General features: G+C 35.3%; 1 protein-coding gene across 10 annotated transcripts; it reads left to right on the top strand.

Annotated features, from left to right (window-relative positions):
• The first annotated feature begins 253 nt into the window (after nucleotides 1–253).
• LOC105689329 (homeodomain-interacting protein kinase 2) lies at nucleotides 254–20,215 on the top strand. 10 transcript variants are annotated; one of them, XM_048658358.1, is made up of 18 exons: nucleotides 254–1,348; nucleotides 3,119–3,493; nucleotides 4,043–4,339; nucleotides 4,684–4,776; nucleotides 5,157–5,375; nucleotides 5,470–5,842; nucleotides 5,905–6,122; nucleotides 6,230–6,553; nucleotides 6,671–6,865; nucleotides 6,942–7,088; nucleotides 7,335–7,499; nucleotides 8,019–8,449; nucleotides 8,563–8,652; nucleotides 8,955–9,221; nucleotides 9,310–9,469; nucleotides 9,730–9,953; nucleotides 10,250–10,576; nucleotides 11,134–20,215. In XM_048658358.1, the coding sequence occupies exons 2-18, from the start codon at nucleotides 3,122–3,124 to the stop codon at nucleotides 11,330–11,332; spliced, it is 4,101 nt and encodes a 1,366-aa protein (XP_048514315.1). In that variant the 5' UTR covers nucleotides 254–1,348; nucleotides 3,119–3,121; the 3' UTR covers nucleotides 11,333–20,215. The 10 variants fall into 10 exon arrangements, with proteins under 10 accessions (XP_048514315.1, XP_048514312.1, XP_048514319.1 ...); XM_048658355.1 differs by lacking the exon at nucleotides 254–1,348 and adding an exon at nucleotides 1,403–2,282; XM_048658362.1 differs by lacking the exon at nucleotides 254–1,348 and adding an exon at nucleotides 1,403–2,282 and having other exon boundaries at nucleotides 9,766–9,953.
• The last annotated feature ends 2,996 nt before the right edge of the window (nucleotides 20,216–23,211 follow it).

Genomic DNA, 23,211 nt, shown 5'->3' on the forward strand with positions numbered 1-23,211 from the left:
TAATACGCGTAAATATAGATTCCGTCGTAGCAGAGATCAACATGAGTATTTCTTTTATAACTTTGCACCCGGCACACCGCGCGTGTTGAACGGTAAAAATTTTCCTTGGAATTTTCCCTAATTTTGACGACCCTCGGCCCCCTCACATACGGATTATATAGGTCTAGGGATTTCCATTTTATTTGAATACTGGGTAGGTACAAAGGACTGACTAATTTTCATTTTCGTGTTTATTATACCCTTGACTCATTCGAGGCAGCAGCTGTTTATCGTAAATGTTTTTTTTCCCGGAACTCAATTTTCCATTCTGCGTCGGAGCATAAAACATCCCTTTCTTTCCGTCGGTCACGTATCTCCGAATCTCTGCGTTTCGCATCGTCGTGATTCGCAAACTAAGACGTTCAATTACCCCCGCGGTTTACGCGTGCCGTCTTACGCTGTCGCTCGCTATTTATTTCTATTTTAAATTATAAAATTTGACCGAGAAATGGTGCCCTTTAATGGCGCATGACGTCACGCGGCGCAGGGACGAATAACCGCGATTCTACGTTTCGAATTCGATCGGTTCGAGTTTCGTCTGAGGTCGATCAACGCCTTCGGTCCAATTTGCATGAAACTTCGAGAGCCGCTAATCCTCTTTGAGTAACGTTCTAATTTTGAATTGAAAATAATCAGCGATGACTAATGTAAGGGTGAGTCGGCGGGTCTGTAAGCGCCCTTTAGATTCAAAACTAGTTACTTGCTTGACGGAAAGTCCGGCGTAGTGAGCCGAGCGTTTCCGACGATACCCGAACTCCTGCTTCGAGAGAAGCGGGGCCCGAGCCAGTTGAGTGTGAGTCGAGTTCGAGCGATTCCCTCGATCGTGAACGTGTGTGTGGCGGAGGAGCATGAAATGAAACTCGTTAATTTCAAGGGTAAATAGGAGGTTTACCCTTAAAAAAGGAACAAAAAAGGATTAATATAACCGTGCTCCGGAGGTGAAGGAAGTGGTGCGTGTTAACCGACCGAATGTGATATAACTGAAAAGTGTGTTAGATGTGGAAAACTAAATCAGAGTTAATAACCGTGTGGCCCGAGCTCGAGCCAGGCTTTTGGGGACACGACAAGATGGCTGAGAATCTCTGCTGCTGCGAAGGCTGACCAAAAGAAAACTCCAACAAACCAACCACCCAAACCAACCAACTAACCGAACGACCAAACAACCAACCTCCTCCTGCTGCCTTCTATAAACCGACGTCGTCAGTTTGTATATGTAGTTCTATTAACCATAAGGTTTTGTTATCCATATGAGCTACGATGTCGTTATGAAACTGGGCTCCTCGGAGAGAGACCGGAGGAATAGTGAGAGGTAATTAATCTATCCCTAAAACGTTTTCTTTTTTCTGTTTTTTTTTTTTTTTTTTAATTCATCATTATTATTACTTTTCTTTTCCTTACGTACGTCTACATTTTCGTTGTGAACTCTGTCGGTTTTGTCGAACTACAATACCGTAGAATCGCAATAGTAAGAGTAATAATAATAACAACCGGAGAGGGGAAAAAAAGAAACAGTGAATTGACACCCTATCAGAAAGTAATAACAACAATAATAATAACAACATAACAACAACGGGGGCAACGATAATAATAACATTACATGTAACGTCATCGTGCAGAAGGATTTAATATATACCTTAAAAAAAGAAAAACTATTCAACGAAAAGAGCGAGGCAATAAGAAGAGGAAAAAAGAGACGATAATAATGTGCCCGGGTCAACGTGACGAGAAATCGTCATCGTCTACTATTCCGCGATCTCCGTATCGCGGAGCAAATACGTTGTCGTCGGCCATATTGGGGGGGCTTAGGGGGTTCGTGTACCCCTCCGCGCCTCTGCCCATCATTAGGGAATAAGGTGTATGATTGGCGGTTTTAATCGACGACTGTTACCCTTTTGGTTTTTACCTTACCTTACCTCTTCTTGTCCTACCCAACCCTACACTGGCCTGATCTTTTCCCCCTTCTAAATCCGCCCTCGAACATCCGCCCTATCAAATTACATACTCTCAGCTGCTGTCATTCCGATAAAACTACCCCTAGCCGCCAATTTGATGCTCTGAAAAAGTGACCTCCAAATCGTATCCTATTCTACCGAAACAGTTACAACTTTGAACGAATGAAAAAATTGATAAAATAAAGCAAAGAGCAAGAACGTCGTCGTCGTCGTCGTCGTCGTCGTCGTCTTCAACTATACTCTTTAAAAAGAGATTCAGATTTCTGCGCAGCTGCTGAGCTCATGGAAAATGTAAACAAATATCACAAGTTTGCGAATTTATCGATGTTTTTTATGCACTATTTTTTTTTTCCACTTTATAACATTTTTTTGAAATTTTATTTCTATTATTGTTGTTATTATTGTTGTTATTCTTATTGTAATATTCTTGCTTTTTACGCATTCGAACACACCTATTATACTTCTAGTTACGATTTATGTAACGCGATTTCATTCTACTTCGCACAGTCACCCCTACTCTGAACACCCACAATTATTTTTATAGAAATTTCATTCATTCATTCGATTATTTTACTTTTGAAACAGTTGAATATTGTTTCATTTCTGTTATAAGATTTTTCATCGCAACAACTTACTTTTACCCTGCCGACCAGACCAGGCCTCCCTTTTTTCTTTCTCTTTCACTGAGATTTTTCATGGCTAGTTTATATGTATTTTTTGTGCCAATAAGCATGAGCATGAATATAGCAATGCAAGAAATACGTAGTTTCAGGAATGAAATTTCATTAGCGAATAAAAACTGAGGTGGTCATGACTCGGTTATTAAACATCAAGTTGTTCTGACGTGTCGTGTAAAAATTAGGCTGATTAATCGACATAAATGTTATCGCAAAGCCAGACCGTTTCAACTCAGTGTTCCATAGTTGTCAAAGCTGTAGTAATAATTATCAGCTTATTTGCCATAGTCGCAATTATATCTGTTAGCATTCATGTGACAAAACGATGAACCATTGTCGTTTGCTATTTGAAGCAATTTTGAAATAGTTAGCGCAAGAATTTCACGTATCAATTTTTGCAACGAGGTAATCTTGATGCACAACGTGACGGTAGATTATTTTTTTTTCCAGGGAATGCGTGACATGTTCATCCAAGCTCAGCAGACGAGCAGCGTCAACGGCAGCAGCAGCAGCAACAGCAGCAGCAGCAGCAGCAGCAGCAGCAATAACAACAGCAATAACAACAACAACAACGCTGCTCACCAACATACCAAGAAACGCAAGTTGGACTATAACGTCAGTCAGCCAGTTATACAGCACGGTCAAGTCCAATCTGCGGATTTCCAGTTGGATAATACCAGTCTTCAACAATACGCTGTTAGTGGGGTGAATACAGTGTTTGGCCCATTGCACAACAATGCGCTGCAAAAAAGTCCTAACCAACAAATTCTGGTCAGGGCATCAACTATTAAACTGTTAGACACGTACCAGCGCTGTGGTCAGAAGGTATTTACTTTGGTTGTTCGTTAAATATTTCTTCCGATGAGAAGTGTAGAAAAATATCAGCCGAGAGTTATTCCTTTCGTGAATTTTCTTTATTTTCTAGGGTTTCAGTTGTCAATTCAAGACATTTTATTTTGGACTTGTTTGCCAGACTTGAAATCTAGAAGACAAATCTCAGAATCTATGCTCTTCAAGTTTACCATAGATAACACTCGATAGAGTTATCTGGCTGAGATAATACGCTATATTTTTATGATCTGTAATCTTTTATGTGTTTGTTAGAGTCAAACAAGTGTGGTGAAAAATCCTAACTGTGTCAAATAGCCATTTTTCATTTCTAACAACCCTGGATAACTTTGAACTTATATCTCCACTCAGATGACCGGATTATGGCTTCACCCTAAGGCCCATTATGGGTGCCGCAATAAATAAATATTATGCTCACAGTATTTTGACTCTGCACCTGGTGTACGCATGACGTAAAGAATTAGAAAAATGAGGAATCCTTTCTCAATAACAAAAATTTTTGTATAAGGTGTATATCTCCAACAGAGAAAAACTTGGTCGCGTGAGGGAGGTAATGCCGAAGGACTGGCGGTCCATTCTACTAACGCGACAAATACAACGGCTAATGCCATAAGTTCCCAGCATCATTCTCAGCACCAACAGCAGCACAAACAATCAAGTATGACGTCGCACAGTAAGCAAGTAGCCAATGGGGGCAATGGCGGAGGTGGAAGTAATCCACAAGGGGATGGAGATTATCAGCTGGTGCAGCATGAGGTTCTTTACTCTATGACCAATCAGTATGAAGTTCTAGAGTTCTTGGGTAGAGGCACATTTGGACAGGTAAACTTTTCACATTTGACAATTTACTGTAGGAAATATCTTCCCATGTCCATTGTTATTCAAATTAACGACGTCAGTTTTTAGAACATCAATAGAAGCTTCAAAGTTGTTTTTCGTTTTTTTTATCTTTTCTCCTACTGAATATAAAAGTCTTCCTATGAGATGTATAGGTGTAATCCGAGGTGTAATCAATTTGTACTTATTCGCTTTCATTCAAAGCAAAGGTGCACCTCATTGAAAAGAGAAAGAATCGTCTTCTCAAGGTCATTTAAAAGTTTAATTTGACAGCCTTCGGACTACGGAAAATAGAAGCATGGTCATGGTCGGTGTGTCTTTGTTTACAGGTCGTGAAATGTTGGAAGAAAGGTACCAATGAGATAGTAGCCATTAAAATTTTGAAGAATCATCCATCATACGCGCGCCAAGGCCAGATTGAGGTAAGCGCACAGTCAATGCACTACACGCGGTTCTATAATTGAAAACAAAACTATATTCGATCAGTCTTACAAATTATCTGCTACGTTGTGAAAAAAAAATTACTAATTTTGACCAGGCTCAGTTACGTTTATGAAAATATCGAATACCATATTCACCGGCAGTCTAACAATTGGTTTTAACTCGTAAACGCTAAAAGAGGTCAACAACTTTCATTTAAGTCAGGGAAAAACTGGCCGCCCTTAAAAACATCTGACACTGTAACCTCCATTTTACTTTCCCATTGAAAACAAAGAGCTGGTCAAGATTACTTTGTAACAATATAGAAATGGGTTGGGTTCAATTTCAAATTGTTGAATAACCTGAATATTTTCTTTATTAGGTCTCCATCCTGTCACGACTTAGCCAGGAGAACGCAGACGAGTTCAACTTTGTGCGCGCCTACGAATGCTTTCAGCACAAGTCCCACACCTGCTTGGTGTTTGAAATGCTGGAGCAGAACCTTTATGATTTTTTGAAACAAAACAAATTTTCTCCCCTTCCTCTTAAATACATCAGGCCAATTCTTCAACAAGTGCTCACCGCACTTCTTAAGCTAAAGGTAAATAATCGTCCAGAACTCACTCGGCTTCTTCCTTTTTTTCTCTTTCTTTTGCGCCATTTCTGAAACCAATTGTGTTCTTGCAAATTTTCAGCAATTGGGTCTAATTCATGCTGACTTGAAGCCTGAAAATATTATGCTGGTAGACCCTGTGCGTCAGCCCTACAGAGTTAAGGTTATCGACTTTGGTTCTGCCTCCCACGTATCGAAGGCTGTGTGCAATACTTATTTGCAATCTCGTTATTATCGTGCGCCTGAGATTATTTTAGGACTTCCTTTCTGTGAAGCGATAGACATGTGGTCTCTCGGGTGTGTGGTAGCTGAATTATTTCTTGGTTGGCCTTTATACCCAGGAAGTTCGGAATATGATCAGATACGGTACATCAGCCAGACCCAGGGACTTCCTACGGAACATATGCTAAATAATGCTAGTAAAACTACGAAATTCTTCTACAGAGATATGGATAGTAAGTTGATCATTCTTTCTCGTAAGCCCACTTCAATTATTAACAACGAATTTGTTCGCCAGGTACCTATCCATTTTGGAGACTAAAAACCCCAGAAGAACACGAAGCGGAAACTGGGATAAAATCTAAAGAAGCAAGAAAATACATATTTAACTGTTTAGATGACATCGGACAAGTAAATGTACCAACTGATTTAGAAGGGGGTCAGCTGTGCGCAGAAAAGGCTGACAGGCGAGAGTTCATAGATCTGTTGAAAAGGATGCTTACAATGGACCAGGTAGTAATATCTAATTCATGTTACCGATGGTGAATTTGAAAAATTTCACCTACGAGAAATGGTTGTGATATCCACGATGTTTGATCGGCAAATTTTTTTTCACCACAAAGGAGCGACGTATAACACCTGGAGAAGCCCTGAACCACGCATTTGTAACTCTGGCTCATCTCGTCGACTACGCCCATTGCAACAACGTAAAAGCCTCGGTTCAGATGATGGAAGTGTGTAGGAGAGCGGGTGACTTCACAGCGAGCCCAGCTCATCATCAGGCACCTCCTGCGCCTCAACCGGCGCCACCGACTTCGTTGGTTGCAAACTTTGTGCCTACGACAAATGGCAGCGCAGTGACTCTAACCTTCAATAATCAGCTGACGAACCAGGTACAGAGACTCGTCAGAGAACATCGTACTGCTGGGTCAGGATACGATAATCTGGTGAGTCGAAACATCCATGTTGATTATAGGATTTGATCTCAATTTGTCGACGCAGCAGCCTGTTTATAAACACAACTCCTCACTGTTTTCTAACGTCTTTTATTTTTTCAATCTCAGTATCAGATATACACCAACAGTAGTCGAAGAGCCACACAGTACAGTAGTTCGTCGAACGGTTCAAACGGTGGTCGGGGTGCGGTGCATGACTTTCCGCATCAATTGGTACCCGGCATACTTTGTCCACCACCTGGCTACCAGCCAATGCCGAGTCCGGCCAAGCATGTAGTTGTTGCGCAGGTCAGTGTCGAAATGGTAAAGAAAACATCAGTAAGCATTTTATGGAGAAGGAAGAGTTGTTTTATCAGTTTAGAAAATTTTTCCTCCGCAGCCACCTCAAGCTCAACAAGCACCCTTGCAAATCCAGCCGTCCATTATTTCTCAGCAAGCTGTCGCAGCTGCTGCCGCAGCTGCGCAACAACAATATGCTGCCGTTCCTGTCTCTATGGTGGAAAGCGGCCGACAAATGTTACTCACGGTAAGTCTTATCATTTACATAATCGAGAACTATTGTTACGAACGTTTTTCAAACGTCCTTTCTTCCGCTGTTCCTCTGTATATTAGGTAAAAGGCCCACATTCGTAGACGAATTAACAGACACCTCCATGAATTTCCACTAATTTACGACGCTGTTCGTTACGATGTTAATTTTTGTATCGTCCATTTTTGTAACTTTTTTAATATTCTTCCTTGTGTACATAAGTATCCCATGGTTGGGTTACAGAACGCGGTACAAACGTCGTGGCCAGGTGGTGGTCGACAAATGACTGCCATAGTACCTTCGTGGCAACAATTACCACCTCAACATGCTGCCATACAACAACCTTTACTTAGCGACGCAGGGGACTGGGGAAGACCACTTATCGTCGATAGCTCCGCCATACTCCAGGTAGGAATGTTAATTTTTTAGTCTGCCATGATTGACGCTATTCGTTGAATTCCTCTCAAATCCCTACCCTGTTGTTGCGTTTTTTTTTCTCAAATTTTCACAACATAGGGCTTTTTACGGGTAACTATCGATTGAAAAATTTGTCATTCGTTAATGGAGTACGTGTAATAAAGGCTTCGTTAAGACATGGCAGAGGGAAGAGACGAATGTTAGCCTCTGTGTTAGATGCCTTAGGAAGAGGAATTCGATTAGAGTGGAAGAAAATGTGAACTCAAGACAGACTTCAATGTAGAAAAATTCAAGACATTTCTTAACATTACCTTCAGACAGACTCTCCGTAAAAGGTAGTACTTGTCTTTAACGGAATACCTACTAACACAAACATTTGCGACTCGGTACGTAATTCAGAAAATCCCAATTCCTATCTACGTCCCTTATTAGTGCAACCCCTGCGTTGATACAAAAAAAAAGACAATATAAACCACAAACCGTTGACTAATATCCCTTGTTTCGGGGAAGGACCAGCGGCCTGTGTTCCCGGTTACAGAAGTTTACAACACCAGTGCACTCGTCGAACATCCATCTCAAAGTTGGGGAAAACGTAGCGTGGCAAAACATCATCAGCATCATTTAACAGTGCCCCAGCAACCTCAGCACAGACACGAACATAAGAAAGAAACTCAGCAATTGAGTCCCGTCAAGAAAAGAGTCAAAGAGAGCACGCCACCCAGTAACATGAGGCGACATTCACCTGCCAACGGGCACTGGCAACAACAAGCAACGCAGTCGCATCATCACAGCGGGAAGCACGGAAGTAGTAATCATACCAGTGGCGAACATCAACAGGTCGCATCTGTCAGACAACAAACCATCACGATACACGATACTCCGTCACCTGCGGTTTCCGTTATCACCATCAGTGATAGCGAGGACGAAAGCCCTGGAAAATGGTGAGTAAAATATCCGACCGTGCTACAAATTATCTGTTCATGAAATTGTCTTGGATCGTGATCGATTCAGGTTATCAGTTAGTAGTAGAATCATGCATGAATATCATTGACAGCTGTGGAGACCGTCAGTGCGGGGCTTGCCAAGGCTTGGCCCCTCGCTTGTCTGGCGATGGACGTCCCATCCGTGAAGATGTTATTCGAAGGTATATTACTGAACAGTCCAACGCGCAATCCTTTACAGCGTAATGCAATCATAATTTATTCAATCGATAAAAACAAATATACTCATATGTACAGGGTGTTTGTGAAAATAATGCAGCTTTATAAAGGTTGTGGAACTTGCAGTGGACTTGCCTATTTACTAACAGATTTTTTTATTATTCTTACAGTTAATCAATATTTTCGAATGCTAATTTAATATTACACTAGTTTGCTGATGTGGGAACCTGGAATTTTAGTCTTATTCAATTGAATTCGTTGCCATCAATACCGATTTTATTTGCAGCACTCAATCTACGCCACGAGTAGTCCAAAGCTCGCACCAAACTCATTCGAGCAGTCAGACGCATACAAATGGACACAGTAGTTCGCACAGCTCCTCGCAGAGAGCTCAACGTAAAAACGTCATCAGTTGCGTTACTGTCGGAGACAGCGACGGAGAGGCTAGTCCTGGTCGTGGTCACACTCACTTGTATCAACAGGTATCTCAACATCAGCACCAACAACCTGCCCAGCACATTAAGCACGAACCGCAGCCTCAACATCACGTCAGGTGATTAATTTTATCCGGTACTTCATTACCCCGGATGATGGAAAGCAAAGGGAAATATTAATTGCTATTTTTGTTTTTCCAATTATAGTTCTGGCTATTCTTCGCAATCGCAGAAAAAACGACTTCTCGCCAAAGTACAATCTGAGTGTAACATGATTAATGTCGCTACGAAGCCGGAGCCAGGTGTCGAATATCTAGCTCCTCATCCTTGCCACGCACCTGCCTGTAAAGAACCTTCGACTTACCAGGTTAGACCCAGTCGTTTATTGTTCTCAGTTTCATTGTTCAGTATCTAAGTTCTTTGGTGTTGGTATACTTTCTTCGATCTGAGCTTTTCTGACTTAATTTCCTTGGTTATTTCATTCATAGATTGCGTTACCGTGAATCTATCTTTGGTCTCAAATATTCCCTGACCTGTCAAAATTTCAGGATCAACATCCAAAGGCTCAAATTCTGTTTTTTATTTTCCCGTCTTTAATCAACGTTTCTTTTGGAAATATTTTTCTAGGATGACGCCTATGACATGCATGACTACTTCTTGCAGTATGTGACGACCAGCAGCGCTCATCCACATCTACAGGAACAGCACATAGTTTACACTACAGGAGCCGATAAACGAGTATCTTGGCCGGGTAAAAGAGCTGAATACAAACACGAGTATGTGCAGCCACCGGCAGCGCATTCGAGAGATCATCAAAAATGGGCAGTCGCCAATCCAGTGCACCAGTACAGGTGAGTTATCATCCGCCATTTTTGAAAAGTATTTGCACGACGTTATTGACATTATTTTGCTAGTTGCTGCGGTAATCGATAAACGATAAAGTTTTTAAAATAATTTTTGTCGGCGGCAAAATAAACGAAAAATAAGACAGGATGATCTATTTGGTTTTGCACGTTGGAATTTTTTCGTTAGCTGTCGGATAAATACAAATTATATTTTCGTCTCGTAGAAATGTGGATGTCCGTAGTTGGCGTAAGAAAAGCATGGATTGCATAACGAGGGATGGGTTTATTTGTGGGTTTTGTAGGCAGAGCCAGGTGGTGGGTTCGACCGCCCACCCGGGCCACAATCATGGTCACCATGGTCATCCGGCTCATCTGAGTCCTGGTGGAGGGGGTGGGGGACGGAGTCCAGCTGCTGGGCCGGTAGTCGGGGGTGCCCAACACCTGGGGCAGCCCCTCTACCAGGAATATGCCCATGTGCGATCGCGCGGTCTTCCCGTTGCACCCCCACCTGCAGTTTACGTTACCGCTGCACCTTCTCAGGCACCAAGTGCCATTCAACAACAACAAGTGCCCACCTACCAGGGATTCACACCCGGGTGGGTACCTAGACGTCTAGTAGATGCATGCATGTGTGTATCTTTTATTACATTTTTATAGTTTTCCGTTTGTTTTTTTTTTTTCTTAATTATCATCAATGACTCGTCTATGACCGTCCTCTGGTATAGTGTGATAAATTTTTACTCAAATTTTTTGTCTCTATGTTCAAGACACTTTTCTAATTCATCGACAAATCCAAAGGACGTTTGTAGAAAGAAAGAAGAAAAAAAAAAGTTTTATGAAAAATTTATTGAAATTCTTGGCAAAGCAAGGCCTTTATATGTTTTGCTAGTGCGTATATACTGTTTGATGAAAATTATAGTATCTTATCGGTAGTACTCTTTTGTTGCTGCTGTTTGAATTTTATAGGTTAGTTTATAGAGACAACCATTCCATTTAAATACTACTCTCATATTGAAATACGACATGAAATTCCAAAAGGAAATAGTATTATGAAAACGAATCGTAAACTTTTGAACACACAGGGTCTTTCTCAAACGATAAGATACACTTATATTATTCAAAAAATTTTCAAACGCTGTACAAGTTCTGCGAACATGTTCTAAAGTGCATATCCGGTTTTTTACAGCTCCTCTCCATTAACGTTGTATGATTCTAGTCGAGCATTACCACCTCCTGCTCATCACAGCTCCGCCAGGCCATTATTGGCTAGTCATCCAACGCATCCTCTACCCGCACATATGCAGCCAACGGCTGTTTATGGATTGGCGCCGCTATCTCCAGCTAAACATCAGTATCAACCATCCGGATTATGGTTTACCGAATAATTACCAAAAGGAAAAAGATTCCAGTGGTATCTTTTATCCAAAAGTCGACAGAGCGACCGGATGGATGGGAGTGTTTTGTTTCTGTAGGTTATGGCGCAAGGACTGATTGTTCGACCCATGTCAATGCTGTGTCTCGAAACTCCTGCATCGTGCTAGTCGGTAAATATGTCTGAACAATTGACTTTTTCATTTTTTTTTTTGTCCTCAATTTGTTTCCTCGAACAAGGATTACAACTACAAGGATCGAAAGCAATCAAAATTCATGAAAACAGTTCTGTTTCGAGCCCGTCAGAATTGAAAAAGTCACTGGCCAGCAGGAGTTTCATTCATTATAGGTGTTGGAATGCACGATATTACAGTTGTTTAATGTCATCCTGCAAAATCGTAAATTATGGTGTTTTGGCAATTAGGAATATGGATATACATATAACGAGTAAGTAAGCGTAGATGTAAGCGACTCAGAAAACCGAATAATGAGAAAGTCTGAAATATAATACGAAAACAAAAGAAGCAGATACTAAACAGTCAGACGAACTAAAAAAACAAAAACACAAAGTTAAAGGAGGCACCAAAAGTATAAGAATGTTGGCGAAATAGGGTGTAATGGGAAGGCGGGATCAATTAAGGGAGCTATGTAAATAATTCAATCAACTATTTAATTCACCGATCTTCATCAATCATACCAAATTAAAAGATCGGAATTACTTCGATACGGCAGTCCCGAGCACTTCGAGCCGCTTGTTAAAAAAAAAAAAAACAAAACAAAAAGAAGAAGAAAAGATTGAAGAGGAATGAAGTAAAGTGAAGCGACGCGCTACTCGCTGTAATGAATGCCGATAATTAGAAAACATATAATTTCTTAAATTGGTAAATTGAATTAATAGCGAATAGTCTGGAATATTTTAATCGTTACCTCAATATTAGGAAAAGCGCTGTTCATAATAAATAAAACATAACATAGTTAGGGTTTGCATTTCCTATGATATGTTATCGAAGTATCATAAATGTGATTTTAACGAACGTTAACAGATTCAATTTAGCTCTTTTCACTATTATTTTATAAGAATAAAAATAAAAACAAAAAAAGAAGAATAACATTAATAATTTAATCGCGCTAGGTAATTTCTATATCAAATAATATTCTAACATTGAATTATGTTTTTAACAAAGAGAGGTGTATTCTTTACTGATAACTTCATATTAACCAAAAAAAAAAAAAGGAAAGAAAATTGAAAAGAAAAAAACATAATAACTAACGCAGAATTTCAACAGATTTTGGTTTGGTTAGAGTTAGGCGTAGATTTAGAAAAGAAAATTAAAAATGATACGAATGGCGCTCGTCCAACTTGTACAAAGTGTATATCTAGATGAAAATATGTTACGTTACATTATTATGTTGCGTTAAATTACTACTGCTATATCGCAATGAAAAATTTAGTAGCTCTATTGACAAGAGGTTTAGTAGATATGAAACGTTGCCTCACTATTTATTCTATGTATACCTTGTAAATATCAGATACCTAATTAATTTCAAATCCAAGCACAAAAGCTGTAATGTATAATACATACATTTAGTTGTCCATTGAAACTGCATAATAGTTATCGGGAAAAGAGAACAACTAAAAAAAAAAATAATTTCTGAAATCAATTAACCGATTGATTTTAGTGAGACTTCCGTTCTTTTTTTTCTGATTATCTCTGTAAATATCGTCTAGTATTGTAGCGAGATAGTTTCATTTTATTTTATTTTATTTTGGCATTAGTTCATAAGTAAAAACTTGGACACGTGAATTGATTTATCTACGTAATATACAAAAATTAAAATTCTGAAGACTTGAATATCGCGATCGAGAGTTTTTGAAAAAAAAACCCAAAAAAAAAAAGATTGAACGCGAATTGACGACGATAAAAACCGTGAAGTGATAGACGTGCTCGTGCGAGAGCGACGATATCGTTCTTTCAAATCAATTCGAACGAGGCCACGTTAAATTTCGCTTTGAAAAAAATTCAAGAGAATATTAAAACGGCGATTACGTTACGCCGCATCCATCTGTTCTAAAAAAATGTATGTTTACTGCGCAGCTCGAATTGATAATTCGCAATATTTCGCGCTCACAATTTTCGCACGTTTCTTGTTCGTTGTAAAAGTTTTATATTCGCGCACCCGTCGTCACTGTATGGCGTGTTATCAAAAACAATTCGTATCAATTATCGGCCAACACGCGGCTTATTTCTTAAAAAAAAAATAATCTATATAGATCACATTAATTTTTGTGATCAACCTATGGTATATTCTAACAACACGGGGTATTTACCGAATGTATGGAAACGGTACATTACATAATCATTGTTGTTAACTATTATTGCTATTAATTATTATTAATAATAATATTATTATATTAACACTGCAAATATCGCACGGAGATTGGACTCTCCGGTAGCCCACGCATTGATTCAAAATGCATTTTCTTCGATAGGAATGTTTCTCGATTAGGCTTACGTCGAGTATAATAATCCCAAATTTCAAATTGTTGTCCGATCAGGAACAATTTTCACGATCAACTCGGTTCTATTCATACCATGGCATTCCTACAATCACTCTTTAATTTTTTTTTTTTTTTTATTTTTTTTATTTTTTCTCGTCTTCGCCACTCGCTTCTCTCAAGTCTGGCTACGGTTAAAAGAAAGAGTACAATAGTAACGGTGAACGAAACTAAAAAGTAAAAAGTAAAAACTAAAAAAACAAGTAACCAAGTTTCATACCCTAGGTGTAAGAGAACCGTATTTGTATAGTTACATTTTCTGGCGATGGATTTTAACGAGCTCATTTAGTAAATCATGTAATATCGTGATTTTTTTTGTTTTTTCTCGCTATTTTTTTGTATAATAATTTGTACGTTATTGTAATTATCAGTGAGTGCCGGGCCACCGGCGCTCGATACCACAATTTAGGCTTATTTATTATTTATTTATTACTATTATTTTTTTCTCTTATTTTGCTAGATTCTCAGCGCGACGGCTATATTATTACGCCATTTATACAGCGCTGTTGCACCTAAAGTTTTTTAACGGAATGACAGTTTTAGATGATATATATATATATCATTTGCTTAATATAAAATAGCGAACGGGATGCGTTGATCAAAGTTTGAAAAACTAGGTTTAGCGCGGTACTCGCGTACCACGAAAATCACCCATATATATATGTATATATATGCATATATATATCATCCGTTACAAAGAAGAAAGAAAAAAAAAGACCCTTAACGATAATAAATTTGGATAATGCCACGATAATTAGTTTGTAATAAATTGTCGGGGATCTGGGAATTCGAGCATTTTTTTTGTAATATTCTTTAATTACCTCGGGGCGGTCTTGGGCACGGCGTACGTTAAAAAACGACGTAATTCGTTAGCCGCAATATGAATTGTTCCCCGAGTGAAATCAAACTGTATTAATTAAAAATGCCGTACGAAGCATGTCTTATTTAAATTCCCTGACTGTAAATATGAATTACAATATTATACTATATATATATATATGTATGTATATATGTATAACACATATATATATTTAACCAAGTCGATGTGCCTGTTTACAAATATGAGAATAATCATACAACAATATTACTACGATATCGGAGTAACGTCTCTGAAGCTGAAATAAGATGGAGAGGAAAAATGAAATTAAAAAGAATGAAAGAAAGAATAAAAAACGACGTGTGTATATATATATATAAAAGAAAAAAAAAGTGAACAAAAAATGAAAAAAAAAGTAATAATAATAATAATAATAATACAATTACAGTGAGTGTTGCGTGTCGTCGACATATTTATGCTTCCCCGCATATTATCCTTTCAGCGTTTGTTACATCACGTGATTAACAAATTTTTTTCTTAATTCTTTTTTCTTTTTTATTTAAATTAAGAATTGAAGTCATATATTTAGGCGCCGTATTCTATACGTATGTCGTTGTAACAGCAGTTTTTCCACAGACGTTATCAAGCCTTACTTTCATATTATTCGTGGTAATATATTCAGTTTAGGATAATCGATATCGCAACCATTATAGATAAATTCGTATTGTTCGATAATGAATAATTTTATTGACTAATTTTTACTAATACAAATGAATGATGGAAATAACATAACACACGTAACTATGTAATCGTTGGTTCTAGTTGTGATATTTTATTAATAGTGAATGATGTAACGAGTCAAAAAGGGATGAATTATAATATACATCGGGGATCGAATTATTATTCGATCATACTCACAATCAGTCGCGACGGAATGACTTATCATTAATTTGTACATAAATATGTTTTTGAAAGAAATTTTTTGCTATTCGTTAGCCGGGCAGTTAGTGTCCATGATAATTTTCGTTAATTATAAAACAAATACAGACAAAAAAAGAAAATGAAAAGGAGAATAAAAACCAGATGAAAATTTTAGCTCTACTTTAATTATTATTATAATACGTATCGAATTCTGCATGTCTCTCCTGTATACGATAAACTGATAGAATCCAATATAATGTATTCTGTCGGTTTCCGATCGCTGTAAACAAAACAAAACAAAACAAAAAAACAAAACATTATGATATTAGCACACGAATATCGAAAATCTAAGTTCCTCATTTGATTCTAGTTTGTAAGAAATTTATTTACAATCGTCGCTTTTGTTGGATTTTTTTTTTTCTTTTTTTTTTTTTTGCATTGAATGATACCGGAAATACGTAGAAATTTGTGACAGAATATATTTGTAACGTACAAATGGGTGTTTTGAACAAATGGTGTTAATTTTCGGGGTTTGGAAAGCGATCGACTCACAATAAAAGAAATGAAAAAATGAAAACAAAAAAAGGAATAAGGCCCTTGAATTAACTTCGGTAAAGAAAAAAAAAAAAAAACACTTAGAATTTGACAAGGATAGCTAGTGTTTAGAATTTTTTGGTGGTTAGCTCTGGTTATTGTAACAAAATATGATTAACGATAAATTATATTCTTATTGTAAGGGTAATTCAATATTCATCACATCCTATGGATAGTTAATATATATATACACATATATATATATATATAATAAATGATAATAACACTATATGTAAATGTAGCGAGAGATAAAATATTTTTGGAGTTAGTAGGGTGATAGCTGTGAATTATTAGATGTCGGCTTAGGGCTAACTACTCTCCGTGATCACGAATAAATTTAATCTTATAGATAAATCAATATAATATTCGCAACTGCTCTTTTGATAAAACATTGAATAGCGTCGATTAAAATTTTTCTACCACAATTCGCTGACTCGATATTCAAATCGTAGATAATCACATCCGCGTCATTCACAATCCGTCGAAACAATACCGATATGATAAATTTCAAAAAATTCATAGGCTTTTTATTATAATTTAATCGACGATAAACTGTAGACAAGTATAATAATGAAAAAGTCTGATAGTATGTCGTGTACTCAAATGAATCAACTGTTCCTTTGATACCGCAATGATATCTGAATTCTGCTAATTTCATTAATTCGTTAGAATTAAAAAAAAATTTCAAAAATAACAGATAAAAAAAGAGTAAAACAAAAATGAAAAAGATGGCGTTATACGTAAACGAATGAACGAGTAAATTCTCTTTTCCAATATCCGACTTAACGGAGAGTAGATTTGAAAATAAATAAATGATTGAATAACAAATGAAAACGAATGAAACATAGACGCAGGATATACTAGGCTAGTTAATTAAACTATCTGACTGTTTTTCAATGTTCTTAACGTTCGTTAACGCTACCGTAAATTAGTAACGATGACGTTCAATTATTATTATCATTATTATTATTATCATCATTATCATTGTTGTTGTTGTTATTATCATCATTATTATCGATGACAACGTATTCTATGAATATATCATAATACAATGATCGTATGTATATTATTCCTGTATGTTAGAAGACGAAAATTTTCGCGACAATGTAGTATACTTATGATATCGATAATTTACCTGTTAAACGTACGGTGGTCTAAATATTTGGCTGTATTCGATTCGTTGATTAATTGAAAATGAAATTTTGCATATGTCAGTAGTTTTATCCCAAGGTTTTTCCGGGAATCGAAATATCGCTTATTTCACGTTTCTTGAACCGAAGTTCGTTTCGCGAGGCATATTTATCAATCGACTGTTCGATTCGGTCCTAATTACCGCGATAAATTGCTAGGTAGAATCCAGAAAATTGATATCCTCTTCAAGGATCGTTGAATCGAAATCACGTGAGCAAGAGAAAATTGAAAGACCAACAGCTGAGAAAAGAAAAGTCAGCCGAACAGCCGATTTAAAAATAGAAAAAAAAAAAAAAAACTCAAACCGCTCAATAAAATGGCTCTGAATCGCAACCACCACATAATTTAGGATATTTTTACATGCTTTTACGCTTTTCATCTAGACTCGTGTAAATTAAAAATATAATACAGAGGTACCTTAGCTTTTTAATATATATCTCACTATAGGCACACTTAGATAACTTTGTCGTAACTGAGAAAAAGTTTGAAGGAAAGGGGCGAAAATTCTCGTTGCACAATCCACCCGACCTACGCGAATAACGACTGTAGTTATTTTTCTGTTCATTTTTATTTTTATTTTTTTTTTTTTAATGTCATTTTCGTCGTTTGAATAGAAATTGAATAACAATTGACTGGTGTTTTATATAAAACGTTGAGATAATGAAAAAATACAACAAATATCCATTACCATTAAACGCTGTATGAATACCAATATATTATACTTGTATCATAAACTATATATATATATATATAAATACGTTATATATCTATATCTTTAAAAATTAATACCAATAATCTAAGTGCGATTTAAATATTATAATTTATATATTTCTGTAACATATTAACACGTGTGTAAAATATGCGATAGCTCATTAATTTCTCTATTTGTCTATAGGAATACCGATACACATATTAATTCATACATAATAATCCAATTGGTGGACGCTGAGTATATATATATATATATTTTTTTTTTTCTTCGCCGAAAAACGTAGAGAAAAACGAAAGGGAGAGAAAAAAAAAAAAACGAAGAAAATGAAACAGAACGTTTTAACGAAATAATACTATACACACATAGTTGGGGGATAATTTGGTGGTACAAGAATACCTTACAAATAATTCAGTTTCATTGGAAATAATTAATTAAATCATACGTGCGCGTTGTCGCGAATCCTTATCTTTATTTATTTGTTTTTTATTTTTATTTTTTCTGTTCGTTCAAATCTTTTGGTGGAAAGTTCACGTAGCATTGCCTTATCATATATCGTAATATTATCGTACAGCTAATATGTATACTTTATACGGAAAACTTTCTATACTATATTGCGTTACGAGGAGCAATTATCATTGACTGGGTTCATTTTTTGCCTGCCAAAGGTTTCCGGATAACCAAACAAAAGACGAATGAAGAGAAAAACGAGATGAAAATTAAAACTAAATAAATAAATAAATAACCACACGATATGTTATTTAAACTTTCTAATCAGCCTGCCCACAAGTATTAACGCCATTCAAGCGCTGATCTGTCGCAAAAAACTATCAGAGTAACGCATGCATCAATTGATTTTCCGAAGTTGACGAGAGTACAAAAAAAAGAAAAAAATATAAATAAATAAATAAACCGTAGAATTTAGTTTTGAAAGACGAATATAAAGTAAAGTAAAACGTAAGGGGGGGGAAAGAAACCAACAGAGAAATGAAAAAAATAGTTGATCGAATGAAGAGTTGAAATCAGACATTGTATACCTAGGTGTAAAAATAAGTAGAGGAATAAAAGTAACAAAAAGATCCTAGGCATGTAAGAATTAAAAAGTAAAAGAAAAATTAATGAACAATTAATGTTGTATAAACTGGTTCTGTAAATTGAGTAATATACTATATTATAATAACAAGACGCTACCGCATATGATCGCGAAAATGAATTTAACAAAATTTGAAAAAAAACTTCTTTTCGATAATTTGTGAACTGCTGAAAATCAAACTTCATTTACGAAACACTGATTCATTTTTGGAAATTCAAATTATCGGCAGTTTACGATGTATTTTGTCGTTATTATACTTTGATTCGTCTAATTTCATATTTTTCCATCGATCACCATATTAACTAATCATTACGGAGGGCTTTATTTTCAATCAGTGACACGAAAAAAAAAAAAAACAAACAATAATTATTAATAATGATAACCACTATTGCTTTTCGAAGGTGTAATTTTTATTAATTGATAACGGGAAAATAATAATTTAAAGAATGGAATAAAACTAAGCGAAAATTTGAAAGAAAAAACAAAAAACAAAAAAAAAAAAGAAAAGAAAAGAAAAAAAACTTGTATAATTAAAAATATTTTATCACATGGGCTGATTAAATTTAGTGTATTGTAATTATTAATGTTTCGGTCGAGCGATATCAGTTTTTGTACTATACCAATAAGCTTGTAAAAATGTAAATTTTGGCAGTCTTGGCGAGAGGAAAAAATGAACAAAAATATAAATTTATCGACCTCCTTATTTGGACTTTTTTTCCGTTTCTTTTCTAAAGCTTAGTACAAAAACTGTCGCTCCGACTAATTGAATCACGGTTTTATGTATATTATTACTGTAGTATAATCAAATACTAAAGACTAATGCTTAAGGCGATCAATCTAGGCTTCGAAAAATGTGATATTTTCGAAGCGAAACGATTATATTTGAACATGATACAAAAAAAAAAAAAAACAAACAAACAAACAAACAATGTTTAAAGGAAAAATAAGTTACAGGAAGTAATAAACTGATATGTGCGGGCCTCTTATTGATGACTCGGGCATTTAAACAGTAAAACCACAGTGCATATTTATTATCAATATTCTCCTCGTTTGCACAGCAGTTTTTTTATCCCTCAAACTATTCGTATCCCATTAAAATAATCGACTCAAACTTTCGTCGATTTATCCATTGGCAGCTTATTTTTTTAACAAATTAACAAACGAAATTCTCGTGCCAGTCTCCGTTAATTTTAATTTGCATATCACACACATGGAATCAAAAGTAGGAACACGTGTCTCTGTACCGATTCAATGATCAAAAAAAAAACCATAATAATTAAATTGTCGTCCCGTAGAATAAAAAAAAAAAGAAAAAAAGACCTCATCGATTCAACGACGATATACAAAAACCTATGTAAATATAAATCGAATTTAGTAGCAGTATTAAAATATTGAAATTGGTAATTTAATGTTTCGTAGAATTTTGCCTTTCATATTAATATTATAATAACATTAACAATTGTACTATGATCCGTCTTTGATGTAAATATAGTTAACGTAATATACACGTACGTTGATTTAACGATTAATAATATATTGCAGTAATTAGGCAAATCCATATACATGTGACTAACTATTTGTGTTACACATATTCAGTCGTACCTAACGTAGGATTATTCAGTCATAAATCTAATGCGTATACATAATACGTGCAGTATACATTTATCGCGATTAACATGTTAAGTTAACGTTATCATAATTGGAAAATTCGATTTGACAATCAAATCGATATATTTTCCAGTCAAAGATCATCATTCGGTATTTTATTGAATTCAAATTGAGCTAGATGTCTTTGATTTTTAGTCACGTAGAGAAAGTTGCCTTTCATTTTAACTTTTTATTTTTTCTAAAATCTAAAAAATTGTGCGATTTTCCAATTACCAATTCGATTATTCTCTCAACTAAGAAAACAAAAATAATGGAAAAATGGCGCATTCTTTGAATATTTTATTTAAATTTTTAATACAGAATCTAGTTGCAATATTGAAGTCACTTTCGAACGACTTGTTTTCCATTCGTTGTGCCCATTTTCAAATAATCAAATGGAACTTTGCATCGCTCATGATTCTTATTTCTGCATCGTCGAATGAACATATCAAATTATTCTGGCCCATCGGTTATCGATTCTCATTCTCATCATCAACGCTTTTTGTCGATTCGCTGAGTGATTTCAAAAGTATACCTGATTCATCGGTACTACTTTCCTATCGAGATAAGATAAAATGTATCATAAACTGTACGGTTCAATTTATAAATGTTTTATAATATGACAATGAATTAGAAAAGAAAGTGTCGGTACAAGGTGTATCGAAAAATTGATACCATGCACATTGCACCCCTACTTAGGGTTTGCATAACAAAAATCAAATCAGCGGTCAGCATTGTATCAACTTCTTCTTCGTCGTTGATAATTTCATCTCCGGTTTAACGAATCCAAGATAAGTGGGAAGTGGTACACAAAGAAAAAAGAAAAATAAAACAATAGCTGAATTATTGAATTCTCTCTGAAAAGCTGATCGATGATGGACAAAATATTGACTGACCAAAGCTGCCCGATGAATTCTGCAGTTTTCCTGAAATAAAAAAATTTAATGTTAAAAATATGAATAATTAAATACGCATTTGATAATTGAAATAGATATATCTATAATCATGAATACTTGAATAAAAAACAAAAAAAAAACAAATTCAAAAAATATAAAAATATTTGCAGATACATATAGGTATATATAATATAGGGTGATGTAGTCGTTTCTGACTTGAAAATTAAATCATAGGTTCCAACGGCGTAAATGATAATTGGAAAATGAAAATAAAATAACAAACAATGCGACTGAATAATCAACCTACACTATATATGAATATTATATAATATTATACATGATAATGGTTAATGGAAACTTAGTAGTCCGATTATACGTATACTTAATGTGTATTAATTATATGAATATACGTATAACTATACCGTATACCTAAATAACATTGATAAAACCAGGGTAAAATTAACGATTATAATATCTGAGGTAAAGATAAATAATATCTAGTGGCACAACTTGTTGTAAATGAGGGAAAAAAAAAAAGTAAAAATACATATACATATATACTAGAAAAAGAATTAAAGATTATTACTAAAATACATCAAAAACAGTTATTATGTACTGAATATTTGAATTGAAAACCAACGTAAACACTAACGCGAGAGTTTAATTAAAATTACGTATACTACAAGGGTTAGGAAAAGTGATAAAAATAACAAGAAATACTAACAAATTAATAAGAATAATAATACATACATACATATGTATAGCCGATTTAGTATAAATTACTTGTACTATAACTATATTACTTACTGTTGTGCTCCTGCCTATATGTATACCGTATATACATATTTCAATTTTTACTGTGTATCTTCTTCATCTTATATGGCAAAACAAAAAGAAAGAAAAAACAAAAAAAAAAATACATTAAAGAAAGAAAAAATTTCTAGAACAATTATCGGACCAAGTCGTTGTGAGCACTTGCCAAACTTTTCATGTAATAATAATAATAATATTAACAATAATGATAATAACGATACCTTATAACGTTAGTAACGATGATAGATTTATTGAATCTTATTTTTTCTTTTCAGCACGGATATGATAAATGATATTTCTCCATTTATGTTCAGCGTATGCAATTTTCGAATAAAAATTATGAAAATGATGAACGAATATTTGAGAAAAATTCAAAGTATTGTTGTGAGTACCTGAATAATCAGTTTTTCAATTATACACTACGTCGTGTAGTGTGAAATAGTTATTTAAAATGGAGAATAAATTTTTTATATCCGATGCTTGGGAATCTCCTTTCTCGCAATTTATCTAATCATTATAATAAATATCAATCGATCGTTTTACGCGAATTTAATCAAATACACATTTATAATAATTATAATTTCATCTAGAAAATTTTATGGCTCTAATAATCAGACGTGCTCGTAAATATATGAATTACCTACCGTTTAGAATA

The sequence above is a fragment of the Athalia rosae genome, chromosome 7, assembly GCF_917208135.1.
Source record: "Athalia rosae chromosome 7, iyAthRosa1.1, whole genome shotgun sequence".
Lineage (NCBI taxonomy): Eukaryota > Metazoa > Arthropoda > Insecta > Hymenoptera > Athaliidae > Athalia > Athalia rosae.